Raw genomic sequence first — 18,086 nt, 5'->3', positions numbered from 1 at the left:
CTTTCTGCTCTCCCCCCTTTTAAGATTTCATTTGTGTTTCCCATTTCATTTAACATACACCTTTCACCCCACACTTACTTTACTTTTCACTCTTCTATTTATTTTCCGGTATTAATTTGTCTGTTTTTTTATGTGCAGGACAAGTCAAGGTGGTGTTCATTCTATATAAAAATTTGGGATCCTTTCTTTCCACTGAGAACGCCACTGTGAAGATGGAAATGGAAGGACCAAACCACGATAAGAAGCGCCTGGTGGTCAACTCTCACGTGATTGCTGCCTCCATCAACAAAGAGTCCAGCAGAGTGTTTCTCACTCAGCCAGTGATTTTCACGCTTAAACATCTAAAGGTAGGCAAATTCAAATTTCTCATTTGTCATTCTGAAAGATGCACCTCCACTGATGTTTGCCTTCATCCGTCTCTCTTTTTTGTCCTGCAGTCGCACAATTACAACACTCCAAATTGTTCTTTTTGGAACTACTCCGAGCGCTCCATGACTGGCCAGTGGTCATCGCAGGGCTGCAGGCTACTGGACACTAACAACACACACACCACCTGCTCTTGCAGCCACCTCACCAACTTCGCGGTGCTCATGGCTCACCACGAGCCCGACGTAAGTAAACAAGGGCGTGGCAGGCACACACTTAAATTGCAAGCCTGGTAATTTATGCAGACGTTCACTCGTGTGAGCATTAGCGCTCGCTCACTCTTAGTCACACACCCTCACACACATGCACATTAATGTTCCCTCTCAAGGCTGACAAGCTCTTTGTTTTGAATTTTCTCTTTTCCTCCTTTCACTCTGACATTCAGGGAGGCACAGGCTTACAAATTCATGTCCCTCTACTTCTAACTGACATTCACATGAATTTGAATGTCATGTATTTTTTTCAGGACGTCTTGTCTCTTGTCTTCACACTTTAGCTCCTTGCATATATTTGCAAATATTAAATAAGGCAATTTGGCTCTTTCTCTCCCCTCCCCCTGTTTTATCCATCCCCCTATTGTTTCTGCTGCTTATCTCCTATTCCACTATTCTTTGTTCTAAATTTCTCTCTCTTTATTTGTCCAATTCTGCTCCGCTGTCTCTTTTTCCCAATACTGCTTTATAACCTAAACCCTTGGATCTCCCTCCCTCCCCCCACACACCTTTGTTTCTTGCCACCGTGCAAACCTGAACACCAGGGACAGATGCACGAGCTGTTCCTTTTTGTGATCACCTGGGTGGGGATTGTCATCTCCCTGGTGTGTCTTGCCATCTGCATCTCCACTTTCTGCTTCCTGCGGGGGCTCCAGACTGACCGCAACACCATCCACAAGAATCTCTGCATCAACCTCTTCATCGCAGAGCTGCTCTTCCTCATCGGCATCGACAAGACCGAAAACCATGTGAGTCGGTAGCAAAGCAAACGGATACTTTCTATGGATAGAGGTTTACTTGTTTTCTTTGATATAAAATATTTTTTACCACCTTTACGTTTACTGTTACATGTCCCCCTTTAAAGCTTAGTGTTTGTGCCCATTTAATGATACTGAATCACAAGATCTAGTTACTTTTTACATATTCCGGTTTGAAAATGGCATTAAGCACAACACAGGCGACTTTTTAACTTTTTTTTATTGAATGACTTTGAAGCTGAAATCGAGGCACTGTGTCATTATCCTACTCTATAAAACATTTACTGCACTGAGTAATGAATTACCACTCAATAATATGCACGGAGCCTGTGACCCAGGGGCAGCTTTTCATTTTTCCCTTGTCAGTGTCCAGCACTACTTCCAGATAGTAACTCCGTTCTATCCTCTTGTGGTTTCACTCAGTTATATACCTTAATCTTAACTGTATCTCCTCCTCTAACTTCATATTTTCTCTCTCCTCCTCCTTCTTCCCCTTTCCCTCTCTCTGCTTTCTCCATGGCTGCCACACTCAGATTGCCTGTCCCATCTTTGCTGGCCTTCTGCATTTCTTCTTCTTGGCTGCCTTCTCCTGGATGTGTCTGGAGGGTGTGCAGCTCTATCTCATGCTGGTGGAGGTCTTTGAGAGCGAGTACTCACGCAAAAAGTACTACTATCTCTGCGGCTACTGCTTCCCCGCACTTGTGGTGGGCATCTCTGCAGCCATAGACTACAGGAGCTATGGGACCAAGAAAGCGTACGTGTGAATACAGGCCTTTTGCACCTGCAGATTGAGAAGTAGGATTATGCTATTCCCCCAGATGGAAATGTAATATGCAGTGCCGTGTGAAGGGCTCTTGCACCTCCCCACAGACTGTGTTCTCTGAACACACTTAGCCAAAGCTTGATGATTAGCCTTCATAAGATAATCCGCTGAGACAGAGAAATAGTGTGTGCATTCATGTGCATGAGCTCAGTGTGAGTGTACAGTTGTTTGTTGGTTTAGTTGTGCATAACTCACTTGTTTCCTCTGTGCCACTCCAGATGCTGGCTGCGAGTGGATAACTACTTCATCTGGAGCTTCATTGGACCTGTTTCATTTGTTATTATGGTATTAGCTTTACTGTCAAGCAGTATTATTAGCTTCCATATTTCGATATCCCGCAGTCAGAAGTATTTCACCAGCATGCAATTTTGCAATGTTATTAACAATATGAAGTCAGTAATTTTGGACTAGAGTGCTCACTGCACATTATTTATTTCTTCCTATCGTCTTTCCTTAGCTCAACCTCATTTTCCTCATGATCACTTTGCACAAGATGATACGCAACTCTTCGGCACTTAAACCTGACTCCAGCCGCTTGGATAATATTAAGTGAGTTCAAATTACTCAGTGAGACTCACACATTTTTATTTTTGAAGAAAAAAGACATTTCAAATTGTCTTAGTGTATCTGTGCATCAACTCAGTGTTAGTTAATACCTCGTTCTCCGCTTCGATCAGGTCCTGGGCACTAGGGGCCATCACTCTGCTTTTCCTACTTGGCTTGACATGGGCCTTTGGCCTCCTCTTCATTAACGAGAATACAGTCATCATGGCCTACCTTTTCAGCACCTTCAATGCCTTCCAGGGCATGTTCATCTTTATCTTCCACTGTGCCCTGCAGAAGAAGGTAACAATTCCAAACTACATCTTAAAGGCACTTTATATAAATTCAATTAATTACGACTAAGCAGCTGAAATGTTGTGTAGATGAACAAATGGATGGATGTGCCAGTCTAATTGAAATTCAGTAGACGTGCTCAGAAATATTGGATTTTGTTTCATTTTGCTGTTGCTGTGCGATAAAAGGCTCTGTTGCTCCACATTCAGTTTAGCCTATAGAAACGAAAGTGTTTGTGTTTATGAGTGACTCTCAAACCTGTCCACTGTGCCGGTGGTGTTATTTTCTTTACAGGTCCATAAGGAGTACAGTAAATGTCTGCGTCACTCCTATTGCTGCAGCCGCACCTCTACCAACAGCTCCCACGGTTCGTTGAAGAACTCGGGCGTTCGTGCCAACAACCGCTACTACAGTGGCAGCCAAGCTCGCCATGCAGCAGCCCACAGACAGGTGCAGGCAGCACAGACCCACACATAAACACTCGCAAACATATCATCAGTGGAAAACACTGCTGAGTTTTAAAATGGTGTTTTTCTAAGAGCAAATAATGAGTAAAAACAGCCTGTGCAGCAACACGACTGTTTTAGTGCAGCAAAATGAAAAATGTTATCTGTTTTTTTTTTTTTAAACAAAAAAAAAAAAAGTAAAAACAAAGCAAATCTTTTCAAAATTAGGCATGGTTTCTCACTCTGCAGCTACATTTTCTCCCTGTTTAAAAGGTCTCTTATGTAAGATTATGAAGTACAAAATGAGTATCTGCTGGGATTTGATTGCTCATCAATACCAGTGACTCACTGATTACTAAATGCTCTTGAAATTAGTTATTTAACTTACTTGTCAGCCCACAGCCTAAGCCAAAAGGTGCAAAAGCAACATTTAAATAATTTTTTTTTTTTATCAGTGCACACACGGAGCACATTTAAAGTGCGTTACATGATTTATGACGTGCAAATGATGCCCACTAATCAGTTGGCTTACTCTTATTTCTACTGTGAAAATTGAATCTTTATTTTATTTATTTTTTAAATGTTTGGCAGTTTTTCTAACCATTACTGAAAGCCGTTTGCTTGGGAGGCTTGATGACTCAGTTATAAAGATATCCTTTGTAGTCCACATGGTGTATATATAGACACAGGCATCATGCACGTCATTGGAAAATACTGTAGATGCTGGCATATGCGCAGCTGCACAGACACATACACAAACAATGGCAATTATTGCTCACAATCGGCAAACAAGCTTTTTCAAACTGTAATAACACTTCCAAACAACAATTACATCGGCTACTACAGTCATGTCTTACAAATCTCAAGCTTGTTAGCCTCCGTCACGATAACATGACAAAGCTGTGTTTCTCTTTACTCGACGCCTCAGTCCTTTGTCTGGCGTGTTTGCCTATTGTTCTTTGCAGATTAGAGCGAGCCCCACAGTTTTGATTACAGCTGCCCCACTGAGTTACAAAGTCTACCCGCCGTGTTTCTATATTTAACTTGTTGTGTGTTTACTGCCACTCACTGCACCATGCTTCCTCTTCCAGAGTCGGATCCGCAGGATGTGGAACGACACGGTTCGGAAGCAGACGGAATCTTCTTTCATGGCGGGAGATATCAACAGCACCCCGACACTCAACCGTGGTGAGACCTCCCTCTCTATATTTCTCCCTCCATTAAATCATACTCGCTGAAATTCTCAGACACACGTGACGCACATACAGATTTACAGCATTTAACAAAGAAAATAGAGAATGGGAGTAGCGTGGACAGAGCCGTTATTCTTGGGTGTTAAATATGAACATAAAATGATATGTACATGTTCATGTCCTTAATGTGCTAAGATCAACTTTTAATGCTATTTGCCTTTTAGCTTTCCGGCAAGCTGGCAAAGAGCAGTCACCGGCAGCAACAGTTTAAACTGAATAACAAAATGTTTAAAGGCTGGTTGGTGATGGTTTGCAGTGCAGTGGCAGCTGCTTGTCAGTAAAAGCACTTAGCAGCTGCAGACCTACAGTATATTAAGCTCAGCTGCTATATTTTGTGAATATGTGTTAAGTTCGTCTAAGTGAGTTCACGATCATGCATGAATTTCTCAGTTGAGCTAATTAAGCAGATTTATGTGTAATCAATTAAAAGGAAAAAAGAGGCGGCGAAGACATTTGACTACAACAGTTATCGTCCAGAATGATTTTTTGACTTTCCTTTGCCACGAGAAAAGGTTGTGAAGACGTTCCCAGGCAATTATTGCCGCTCAACAACCAAGAGACATTTTTTTAATTTTCTTTTTCCTCGTTTTACTTTGTAAATTAGACAAAATCACAAATCACCAGCTGTGTGATGTTTTTTTTCAGACACACGTGCTCCCACTTTTTGTGTTGCATTGCCAAATCTTGTATATTTGTGCTATATTCTCCTTTTAAAAATATATTTCCCACAAAATAAAAAAGAAATAGACAGAAATCTTGATATCTCTGTCCCAGTTTTCAACTCTTTTAGCTATTCCATGAGATCGATTTCATCCAGACACACATTAGTGATGCATGCAGTCCCCTCCGAACTCCAAGCAGCACACGAAGAGGGCAAGATCAAATATTTAAGACGTGAAGAAGTAAAAAAAAAACAAAAAAAAAACAGAAGCATGCATGGAGTCACTGATTGTCTCAGCCTAAGCAACTGGTGGCGTCACTGCCGCAGCAATCAGTGACACTGAGACGATCAAGGTTGGCTCAGGTTCAAGATTGGTTTGGGGAGGGGGGTGGGGTGTTGATCATGACACAGAGGCAGTCGCTAAATCAGCCGTCACTCTCTATGCTAATTTCATCCATTTTGTTTTTAATGAACTGATTAGCGTGTGAGCGAACAGGGGGTAATTATTCTAATTGAGGAGAGTGACAGGAGCAAGGCAGGGGGTGAGGAAGAGGTGAGGTGTGCTGCGAGTGAGCTGGATGGATGAAAGGTGGATGTGTGTGTTTGTGTGTTTGGTGGGTCGCTTTCTGGGTCTTTTCTTCAAGACAGAGCAATCACCAGGCCTGGAAGAGACACACACTATGTGGATCACTCTATGGTACTCTGTCAGAGACAAACAACTCTGCTGTGAAGCCTTTATTTTCTTCACTTCTCTGAAAAGTTTGGCAGAAAGCGGAAGACAAAAGGGAGCACGGGAGACGAAAAGAGAGATGTAGAATAAGACGCTATCATGGAGGAGTAATTAAAAAGGCAGAATCTGGAGGAGAGATGCTGTGTTGTTATCACTGGCATCTCAGATCTCTTTGATTTCCCCACTTCACTTCTCTATGAACCGCAATCTCTTCCTGACAATAGTAATCGGTCCCAGAAAAAAAAGGCCTACAGTATATGCGCATACACACACAGAGCCTCCGATGATTTGCCTTGCCCTACTTTTCCTCCACACTTAAAGCGGGTTTCTTTAATTTTCTACAGGATATTCCTGTGTGGTGCACACAGACAGCTAATCCCAACTAATTTGGTGGTGTTTGGACAAAAAAAAACTGGCACAAGGAGCTGAGAAAATGTGGTTGAACGCAGCAAAGCAAGCCAGGGAATGAAGAGAGAGGGGTTTGTGTGGCACGCCAGAAAGATGGACAGAGGAAGTGTAAGAGGAGTGGAAATGACAAATAAATAGCTGTGTGTGAGTGCATATTTTACTTTTCTAGAATTCCCTGTTCCCTTTCTGTGTGATGAACGGGTTGCAGGAGACCTGAAGGTTGCACTTTGCCTTGGACGACTCTCCGTCATGCTGTCCTATTTTTAATTTCATGGCATTTCTGTTCGAGTTGCCTCAGGCCGGAGCCATACATGGGCTTTATACAACATTCTCAGTGTGCCATTTCTTTGAATTATATTTGTCTTGTAGTGGCATTCACGTTTCAGTGTGAAATTAACTGTTTCAATGGCTGCACCCTTAGACTACATAATGGCATGCATTACTAGTCTCTCCCATCTGACTGCATTGTCAGATGGAAAAAGCGAATAGCAACACTCTAAACAGTACCTTTCCCCTGCAATTGTATTTTTACTCAAAGGTTACAATCAGCAGGCATGAACACGGTGGAGAACACTGTGAAATGCATTACTCCATAAAGCACTGGCATAACAAAAATAGCCCCATCTGAATAAACAGTAAATATTTTGGTGATTCCAGATGTTATTAGAGTCTGGAAATGTGCATTTCAGAATGTCACACTTATTGTGTGCCATGTTTCTGTGCTTACTTTGCATGCCTTTGGGGCAAATTTATGATTATTTTTATGATGATGTTTGTACTTTAAATGTTTGTGTCTTGCAGCAACCATGGGGAACCACCTTCTGACAAACCCAGTGTTACAGACTCGCTCTGGTACCTCTCCTTACAACACTCTGCTGGCTGAAAGCTTCACCCCACCCTCACCTGGTGTCTTCAACTCTACTGGTTAGCTCCTCGTGAACACTTCACTCTGTGTGTGCAGTTTTGTTGCTGTATGTGTGCGCGTAGAGTATGTGCTCAGCTTGCTGTCCTTCTGTCTGTTACTCTGTCAGCAGTTTGGCATGGTGTATACATCCAGTGTGTGCGTGCATGTGCGTGTGTCTCTGTATTTTTTGTTTTTTTTTATCCAGACTATGTAGCTGTCAGACAGATTCACTAGGCTGAGCAGAACAGAGCCAAACAGTGCCTACAGCCTAACCAGCCATCTGGTCAGATCTTGAATCTTCATGAGAACAGCCACAAATTGATTAGAAGTTTAGCTACAGCTGTGACTGCCAAAATCTTTAGGATGGTTTTCGCTTTCCAGTCAGAAAAAGTCGGCTTAAAGCATGCTGGCTGCTGAAGGCGAACAGACAGCTTTGTGAAAATGAACAGTCCATCTGGATGTAGGTTGTTCAGGTATGTGTGTATTTATGTCCTTGCTTCTGTTTCAGAGTGGGACTCAGCCTAATAGCTGTGTTATTGCATTGCGGTGTTCTAGCCCAGCTCTTTGAATGCCAGTAGCTGCAGAATAAGACATGTCTTGTTAATTGCTCCACTATAGTACCAATATTCACTTGGTAACTGAGAAGTATTACTGTGTGTAGCTGTTTCCTGCGCACCCGCAGAGTATCAGCCTAAGTGTCTGAGGACTGAAATTTAAGGCGGCGTTTCTTTTAAATATTTTAAAGCCTCTCTGCACAATACGTCAAGGCTGATGGCCACAGGCCTGGCAGCCAAGTCATTTTTAGAAGAGAGTGGTAGAGGAGAGGGAGAGCACTTCATTAGAATGTCTAATTACCCACACCACCATCGAAGAAGAACGTTGATTAAAGTCGTACTACACATTAAATTTTAAAAATGAACACGCTTCTCACTTTTTTGTGTGACTTTTGCTTTGCTGAGATAGTGATTTGGTATGAGGGGGGCGGGAGAGAAAAAAAAGCACCATTTCTTTGGTGTGTGGAAAGAAGTTCATAAAATAAACATTACTGCTACTGTACAAGCTTTTGTATGAATTATGTATGTATCCAGGTATCACTGACAATACTAAATAAATATCCAGAATATTTTTCTTGAACTTAGATGTACGGTAAATGTTGGAGGAAGGTGTCAAAAAAACGGGACTAAGTCTGCATAAATCAGAGGTAATGTGACCGCGGATGTGTTTGGGTGTTTGGCAAGAGTTGGTTGGTGTTGAGAGCGGGAGAGACAGAGAGAGGGGGAAGGGATGGAGTAACAAGGATGCTTTTTTCTGCCACCTATGTTTCCCTTTTAGAAATGTTTGAAAAACAGTTGCTTAATACTGCCTTTTATTTTATTCACCCCGCATGACTTTCTCTGCAATGCACAGGAACCTTTCGTGACCCAAGTAAGTATAATGAACAGTTTTCTTGCCTCACTAGAATTTGATTCGCAATGAAACAAAATAACAATGGTAATAATAATAATAATACGAAAACCCTTTGTCCTTTTGTTTGGATCCAGAGACTACATTATCTAAGCCCCGTGACCCGTGTGGAATGGAAACCCTGCCCTTGAACGGTAACTTCAACAACAGTTACTCCCTGCGTGGTGGCCCAGCAGGTGGAGGTGGGGGCAGCTGTGACTTCTTAAGTGGTGGGAGTGGAGAAACTCCCCCACCCATCTTTAATCCCCGCAGCTCAGAAGCTCTGGGAGGCGGAGGCGTCAGAAGAAACCTCTCTGATGCTGCGGCCTTCGAGAAAATGATCATCTCCGAACTTGTGCACAACAACTTGAGAGGTGGTGTTGGAGGAGGAAGTGGAGGAGGTGGAGGTGAAGTAGGGGACAGAGTGTATGGCAGCCTGGCCAGAGGACATCCTCACGGTGGAGTTGGTCGGGGAACAGCAGCTGGGCCGGACCAATCTGCGAGTATGGACGAAGAGGAGGACTTTCTGAGAGAGGGGCGGCAGCGTACGCCACAGGATGTAGAGCTGCTGTATAAAGCTCTGGAGGAGCCCCTGCTGTTACAGCGTGCCCAGTCAGTCCTTTACCAGAGCGATCCAGAGGAGTCGGAGAGCTACACGGCCGACCTCACAGAGAGCCTGGGCCACAGTGGCCAAAGTGCTGGCGGGCAGGGAGGCAACAGAGCGCCTGATTCTCCTGCCCATGACTCCCTGTACACCAGCATCACCAACCTGCGAGACTCACCCTACCCTGACAGCAGTCCTGAGCCCCTGGAGGTGGTGCCCCGCTCAGCTCAGCCCCCGGAGGAGCTGTACTACAGCTCCGGGAGGCCTGCCCTGGGCTCTCGTGGGGCCCCAATGCAGACCTTCTACCAAGCCCCACCCCGGAGACCAAGTGGGGAGGGACACCAGGCCCAAGAGCCTGTCCACAATGAGGGCGATGGACAGATGCAGCTGGTCACCAGCCTGTGACTGGAGGTTAAAGAGGAAGTTGGGGACTAATGTGATGGCCAGAGCCTCCTCCTAGCCCATCTCTCTCTCGGGTCTCTCCACTTTCTGCTTGTTTGGTTGCCTTTCTTTGTCTTGACTTTTATTTAACTAACATATGAGCAAACAAATTGACTTTCTGGGGGATACATGGCTGACTCTGCAGATGCAGGCTTTATCTTCAACCCTCCCCAGTCTTATGGAGATGAGGGATGGGTGTTTTTCCACAGAGTGTTCATCGGCTCTGTCTAACCCCAGTCGTCCCCAGTTCTTCTGGTACCCTAAGGCCAAGTCCAGCACTCTGAATGTACCAACCCACCCCTTTACCTTTTGGATTTTTCAAAACTTTAGAAACTTTGTTAAAGCTTTTTTTTTTTTTTTAAATGTAATTTCTCTTCGAGCCTGCCTCCGGAGATGGCGATATCATTTTATATTTTATCTCATTTCCCTTTCTTACCATCCATAAGTCTTTTTCAAGTCATCATTTGATAGGAGTAGTTAGCTGTGGAGACAGGGAATATAGTACACTATTATAATCTAAAATATGTCACACAGAAAGCTCTTCATTGTTGCCAAAAATATCTTTTATTGAGCCAGAACAGAAACTAGAACATTCACAAGGCAAACTCACGCACACATATATACTTTCACCCATCTACAAGTGCTCATTACTGAACATCAAAAGTAAAAAAAAGTACCCCGTCTAAGTAAAAGGGAGCAAGAGCTTTTGTTCCAAGCAGGCAGGGGGAGCTGATTTAGGGTAACTGCCTTCATTTTTGCGTGCTGTGAATAGACAGCTCTGTACAGCGGCGGAGTGGAGGTAAAGACAGAGACTGAGGAGGCACTGCACCACCCCTCCAGAACAGGAGACCCTGCACCCTTAAGACTGGCCAATCCTCTCCACTGTTCTCTTCGGTCGTTTGCTTTAGGCATTTTGAAAAGTTAAATGACTGTCTTGCTGTTGTTTTGAACAGAGTATTCAATTTGTTGGTCTACATCCTCGAGGGGCTGCGAGTGCGGATTGGTATTGCCCCCCTCCCCTTGTACTTTGCTGTTAGAGCCTAGCCAGTTGAAGTGGACTCGATCCCTGTGCGGTGCTGTGACAAGCAAGACTGTAAATGTCACAATCGCACCGGCCGACCAATTGGTATGACCGTGTACATAGGAACAACACATGAATCTACTTTATTCCTACTATGTAAATAGAGACACCAGATGATCAAAAGCAACAAAAAGTAATAAATACTATGAGAAATGACTTCTTGTACTGCAACAAACTGACAAAAGAAAAAAATAATAAAATGTTTTGGAGTTTGTGACCTGAATGATACACTCTATCTCTCTCCCCCATTGCTTGATCTCTCACTCTCTCGCCGTTCCAATAGTGTTTCACTAAAATTCCCTAGTGATCAAAAGGCAGTGGTAGAGAGAGAGAGATTAAGATGTGTAATAGGTTTTATTTATACAAATGAAAAATGGAACAAAAAAAAATCCTGGCACAATTTTTATGTGATATAATCCATTACATGTTGTTAATGCTTGACCTTTGACATTCCCTGGGTGGAATTGGCAAAGGCAGCGGGAGTGGGAGGTGCGGGGCAAGCGAGATAGATGTTGTCAAATGTCATTCTGTGCCTCACAAAGCACGATAAAGCATTGTGGGTGAACGACAGCATCCATAAAGTGATTTGGTTTGTTCTTGTATTATTTGGAAGATATAACCAGATTACGTACTTTTAACAACATGGGGTTTTAGCATGTATGATAATGATTTGCATTCAGAGAATATTGCATTTTGCTGTTTCTTAAAGATAGTTTCAGCATTACTCCAGAACCTAATGTGACAACTCCTTATTTTCCTGTGTGCATGTGTGTAAGTGCGAATGTATCCGGGAGCCTGGGTGTGTCTGATAAGTGTCTGGTTTGTGAGCGCGTGCGTATGTGTGTGTGCGTACACATTTGAAAGGCTATTTTTGTGACTTGACTTGAATGCACATCAGAGAAGGAGGGATACTCATCTCAGAGAGCTGCCATTACTTTTCTGCCTCAAATGGAAGTTGCTCTTACCGCTGCGTTCAGGTACAAGGAGGACAGGAAAATTCAGACTGCCTCGAGAGACAAGAGGTAACACTATAGCATGAAAATGACAAGCAGGGTTGACCGATCGCGAGGAACACGTTTCCAATATGCCACCTTATGCAAGCAAAATGAGCTGTCTAGGGAGAGCCACTTGTGAGACTCCTTTCATCTGGCTGAAATCTATTTGACCTTTTAAAAGGAAGAGTTTCCTTTCCTTTACCCTTTATTTAAAAGTATTTGTTATGGTTTATTTATCAGATTATATATCTATGGAATATTTATTTACATTGATTTATTCATGGCACTCTTTAACTATTGCCTCCCAAACCTGCAGCTACAAAAGAGTGTGATGTGTGGATACGACGTGAGCAGAAAATAGATGCATCCACTGCAGTGTGACATTTGGCTAGGGCCTGAGTGTCCCACTTCTAAGAGAACCCAAAGGACAGCTTTTTAGCTAAGGCTCCTGGGGCTGAAAGCGAGCGAGAGAGGGGGTTAAAGACAGATAAGGGAAGGGGATTACACGGATTTGCCGCCGTTTTTCCTTGCTATTCTGATTATTTGTGTAAGTAACATTGTATGGGACACAGATCGTGATGAGGCTCAAAGGAAAAGGTTGCGGTATCATCACTTGAGCCATAGGGGAAACATGTGCAATACTGGTCTGATGATACATGCGTCACTTGGATTTGTAGCTTCAGAGCTGTCGGTTTACAAATGAAGAGACAATATGGACATGTGTTCGGCTCTGCTGCGGCGCGGGACTTGTGGCTGAATTAGCGGTGGGGGCTCGGTATCATAGTAGCACTCACTGGTCAACTGAGGACAACTTGAATGTATTTTAACAAGCAAGACTGAAGATAAAACAATTCACTCCAGGGTGGAAGTGTTAATGGGAATCTCAAGATGGCCATCATTATCCGTATCCTCTTTGTTCTCAACACCATCATCATTATCCTACTCTCATTGTATTTGATATAACTTGCTGATGCTGATCTCCAGTGTTCAGCTGGGACTCGCCCCAGGGGGAAACGCTGTTTAGACAGACACTCCCTTTGCGAAGAGGAATGTGCGTCACCTTGGGCCTGCTTCTCTCTCTTTTTTCTTTTTTTTTTTCCAGCACTACCCAGGGCCCTCCCCCCAAAACTCATCCACATTTTAATATCAATCTCAGTGGACTCCATTAGTGCAGCACTTCTTTGAGAGTGTTAATTTGTTTTGTCAAAAGCTTTGTTTATCCCAGATTAATATCTCAATAAACAGTGGAGGGCTGCACTGCTGTAAATGATGGTGATTATACAGGAGAAGGTTCGCGGCCCACGCTGTCGGATGGAGGCTCTCACGATGGGAGTTTCTTCACCATTCAAAGCCCTTCAAACCTCTGATTACAATAATAACACAGTGGGTACTAATTTATTGTTGTGAACTCACTCTCGCTCACCTCCATTCTCTTGTTTTCTGTCTAGATTTGCAAACCTTCCATGCCAGTGGCAGGCCTGACGTGTGAGCTTTAGTGGTTATGTGGGAAGTTGTTTAAAAGGTTGGATGCCCAACCTTTGACACAGTGCTGTTTCACCCCTGCAGCTTGTGCCATTGTTCAGTCTATCATTAGACAGCGGTCCCAGCAGGACTTCAGTCTGTTCACTCACAGTTGACCCATTCACACGCAGACATTTTTGTGTGGACCATATCACACCAGGAGGGCGGTACAGAAGCGGCAGGACAGCGGTGTGTGAATTCAACAGCGCCAGAGGAGCAGAGGGTCATTATGTCTGCAAAGACTGGCCCGTGAGGAGGACTGAGGAGGGACAGCATCAGCAGAGATGTCACAGATGTCACAAATATATAGCCATAGGCGGTGAGAGAGGGAGGGACGGCTGGTGAGAGGGGTTTGCAGTGAGGCTGTGCAGGAGCGTATCTGGAGATAAGGAGATGGATGTGCTACTTTGTTTCAGATTGCTTTCTGACGGTGGTTTGCAGACCAGAAGTTATTACTTTATGGTTTAAATTGATCAAGCTGGCATGTCAGATCTCAAGTTCATTCATGAAACAAATCTGCCTGTGATGGAAAGAAAGATGATGGGATTGTTTGAGCTAACGGATGCTTCCTTTAACAAAAAAAAAATGTGAAAATGAAACCACTGCCGCATCAGCCAATTAAAGCACGATTTTTACAGTGCCTGCAAATGCACCATGATTTTCCTAAAGAGATTTTTAAAGAGCAAATGTAAACAAATCATATGGTAGTACTATTTTGTTATTGATTTCTTCTTCTCCACATGACTCCTTTAAAGTAGTTACTAAGACTCTTTAGAGGTATTGGATGAACACAATAATGAACTTTTGCTCTTTAACTTTTGTGTTGAGTATGTGTCTGTGGAGCTGTGCCAGCATTTCAGGAAAGTTCTGATCTTTAATACACAGCGTGGTACCAGCAACACCCGGGGCTCCTGGACAACAAGGGTTTCTCCAAACGATTAAACATGTTGAGATTATAAGGTTCAAGATTAAAACAATTGACACAGCTGGAGCAGGCTGAATCTGTCTTTTTCTTTCTTGCTTGAGGTTTGGGCGGAGTTGAACAGTTCCTACATGCACCTGTTCATGGCTGTAGTAATCTCAATCCATGAGCATCCATGGGACAGGCCAAAAAAATTCAGCCCCATGTGGTGTCTGTCACCAGATGTATAATATCTGGCTTCAGTGGTTATGGATGGGATATCCTGATGATCATCTGAGAGCTGTATTAATTAGCTCAGTACAATGGAACTTGGTCAGTATTACACATACCTGAAATGCTTAACATTAAGGAGGTAAATCATTGGGTGCTAGTGGTTATTACATAGCAAGCTATATGGCAGCGTGAGCACTGACATTGTGCCATGTGGGGTTCTACATATAGCACCATATCTAGAGCTTTCTGTGATTTTTCTATGAAATGGATAATTTAATATGTACTGCTGAGACATTTGTAAACTGAGGTAAATATAACACTTTGGTTTTCTTTTAGGAATCATGTTCATTTGTCTTATTTGATTTTTGTTTTCTCACACTCATTGCTTTGATAGCTGTTTGGGCCAAAGGGGATGATTTTCTGTGAGTGTTTCCATCATTGCAGGTCAAAGCGACCTTGTATCAGCACATATTAATAAAAAAAACTATTTAAAATATACACTGTTCATGCTTGAAGGTTTCTTGGGGAATGTCTTGAAGGAGCTGTACTGTGGTGCACACTTGTGTGTATGTGGTTGTGCACTGATGCACAGCATAATTGCTTCTGTACTTGTGTATGTTCCAGCGTGCTAAAAGAGGTAACCAGCAGAGAGAAATTGTTATTAATCTTCCGCTTTTCTATATGCATATAAACTTCAATATATGGTTCAAACTGAAAATGAAAAGATGTCTTTAAGCACTAATACAGTGGCTATGTTTTATTCATGGGCTATCTTGCAGGTTGCAACAATATTGTGCTGTTCATTTGAGAACCAGAGGAAGCAGGGGATTGAAGCCAGGCAACCCAGCCCCTTCCTGAGTCAGCCCCTTCCTGAGTCAGCTCCCCTTTGAACCACACAGTATGTGCACACCATTTGACCTGGTGGCTGGCATGATGATTTTGTCAAATGCTGCTGTGTCCAAAGCATATTTGTGAATGATCAAAGACATGCAGAAAGAAGCAAGCTGTCAGTTTAAGAGGCAAAACTCAGACTCCTGGTGTTTGGACAGCTGCTAATAAAGGTCCTGAGGACTGATCCTATATTTGTCTGCAGAGAGCAAGGCTTTGTTGCACTACAGTAACCCCGAGTGAGTATTACCAGACTCCAGTGGTGCTTTAAACCATTTCATACGTATGTGTATGTACATGCAGACCAGTGGGCATACTTGCTCTGCTAGAGCCGGCTTTACAAAGCATCAGTCAAGGTTAATTAATCATACAGTGTGGTGTGATCCCTGATGTAATCATTTAATAACTGCAGTGTGAGTATAGATTACTGACTTTTGAACGCAACACCGTTTGCTGGCAGCAGTCTAGTAAGCCACAGCAGCACACAACATTAGACAGCCTTTAGCACACTCCAGAGCCAACTACACATTGTGATCAGCTACATCTGTCAGGTATGACACACTTAAGTGTCTGGGTTATTGCAGCCCATTTACTGCAGCTTCTCTTAAGCCCACTTATCCCCAATGTGTGATCAGTGTTCAGCTCCTACTGAGCTTTGTTTCCTGACTGGTCGTAATCCTTTTCACAGTGAAGACCCATTGGTGACTAATATCGAATGATTATGTGCACCCATCCATAATTATAACATATCTGCAACTTTACCTTGGCCGTTACCTTTTTTTCTTACATCATACTGTATGTCATACATGTATGATGACCCACCCCCAACCAGTCCACCCATCTGCCCAGCCCCTACCTCGCTCCTGTCCTTTCAGTGAAACTCCCTGAGAGGGGGACGCTCTAAAGCCTTGACCATTCAATCACCCTCTTTTCACTGTTGCTACAGTAACACTTTCACACACTAACATATCAAACACGAGCAACAAAGCCTCTAACCCTAGCCACATTCACTTCCTGGCACTCAGTCTGTCTGAAAGGTAAAAAGAGGCTTTTTCAAGGTCATTGCACATTTAGAGAAGCTTAAAATAGAGTCCGATATTGACAAAACAAGACTCACAGCAGCTGTCAGCAGATCCCAGGAGATAGAGAAAAGAGATGTATTAAGTTCAGTCTGAACTGCTCTGTGTTCATGCGTTAGTGTAATTACTACCATACATCAAGCCACAGGGGCAACCAGTTGTTTAAGTGCTGTAACATACAGTATATAACACTTAAATTATCAAGTGAAGTGCAGCGCGCTTAATATCCCTGTAGTGGTTCATTACAAATCAGAGCACTATGTTAGAAAACAGTGTTCAGTCCAAAAACCCCACAATGACTGCACTGCCACAGCACTGTGACGGAGGCTTGATCTATTGAAGAGCATGTTTAGCTCCACCCACAGTTACGGATCATAGAAAGGTCATACGTCTAAATATATTTTGATGGTGATGGAAGTTAGAGCAATCTGAAATACACAAGCATTAACTGTGTTGCCATTACTCAACAAAAGTAATATAACTTGTAAATTGCTACCATTACCCCAGTGGCAAAGGACTTGTGAATATTTACTGCCCCCTTGTGGTTTAATGCTGAAAAGTGTTGCTTTGAATAGGAAACCAGGAAAAAACACTCAATGAAACAGTCAAATCCAAGTTAGAATTTATTTCAAACTTGAAGGACAAGAATTTTTTTTTTACATGAATGTTAAGGCAATTATCACACTTAAACTAACCTATGCAAAAATGACAATAGTTTTTCCAAAAAAAGGAAGAAACTTATAATTTCTGATTAAAATGTGCAGGGAATTAACTAATGCAAAATAAGCTATTATTCAGAATTTGGGAATAGATGCATGCAATGATAGTAGAGGAAAGGAAAGCTAACTAATATAAACTCAAAAAAAGAATATATATAGAGAGAAAGACACAGAGCAGGCTATGCATTATGATAATTATCATAATAAAGCCACTAATTATAATCATTTATAATATAATATCATTTAATTTTTGGTGGGGTTATACATATTTATATGCACTTTAACAGTATACTTGTATTATACCGTTATATATCATGTTATTACTTATTTATTATATAGATAATGTTAACATAGTGTTGTGCCACTGTTGTATATGTGGTATGTTTGCTAGCATCTTGGTCCACCCATCCTTTGGTCAAGTCAAGCTGTTAAAATAACGAGTAAGAAATCTCCCACTGTGCAGTATTTTAAATTAATCTACTGTCTTCTATTTTATTCATCAAGCCATAATGTAATTGTTACTTTACTTTTACCAGTTTGTGCCAGTTACCGCAATTATCTGGCAAATAATTATTGCTCGTCAGAAAAGAACGACCCTAATGAATATTATCTGATCGGCTGTATTGAATTATTGCCTAAATTTGTTTATGCAAATGAAAAAAGATATGCACATTAAATACTTTTAAATGTGATGTAATCACATAACACAGTGAGATCATATA

At 42.5% G+C, this 18,086-nt stretch overlaps 1 protein-coding gene across 2 annotated transcripts in view; it reads left to right on the top strand.

The window, feature by feature from the left end:
• adgrl1a (adhesion G protein-coupled receptor L1a) overlaps positions 1-15,174 on the top strand; it is a 97,058-nt gene extending 81,884 nt beyond the window's left edge. For both annotated transcript variants that reach the window (XM_005942295.2, XM_005942297.2), the window contains 12 exons: positions 139-347; positions 438-611; positions 1,184-1,387; positions 1,930-2,150; positions 2,438-2,504; positions 2,677-2,768; positions 2,897-3,065; positions 3,351-3,506; positions 4,594-4,690; positions 7,356-7,478; positions 8,866-8,883; positions 9,000-15,174. In XM_005942295.2, coding sequence (XP_005942357.1) covers positions 139-347; positions 438-611; positions 1,184-1,387; positions 1,930-2,150; positions 2,438-2,504; positions 2,677-2,768; positions 2,897-3,065; positions 3,351-3,506; positions 4,594-4,690; positions 7,356-7,478; positions 8,866-8,883; positions 9,000-9,910 — 2,441 coding nt within the window. In that variant the 3' untranslated portion in view covers positions 9,911-15,174. The remainder of the gene's footprint in view (positions 1-138; positions 348-437; positions 612-1,183; positions 1,388-1,929; positions 2,151-2,437; positions 2,505-2,676; positions 2,769-2,896; positions 3,066-3,350; positions 3,507-4,593; positions 4,691-7,355; positions 7,479-8,865; positions 8,884-8,999) is intronic.
• Positions 15,175-18,086: the final 2,912 nt, after the last annotated feature.

This window comes from Haplochromis burtoni, unplaced genomic scaffold, assembly GCF_018398535.1.
Source record: "Haplochromis burtoni strain Fernald_Lab_line unplaced genomic scaffold, NCSU_Asbu1 Contig_335, whole genome shotgun sequence".
NCBI lineage: Eukaryota > Metazoa > Chordata > Actinopteri > Cichliformes > Cichlidae > Haplochromis > Haplochromis burtoni.
Note: the sequence above shows the minus strand (reverse complement) of the source record. Positions and strands in the feature narration are given on the sequence as shown.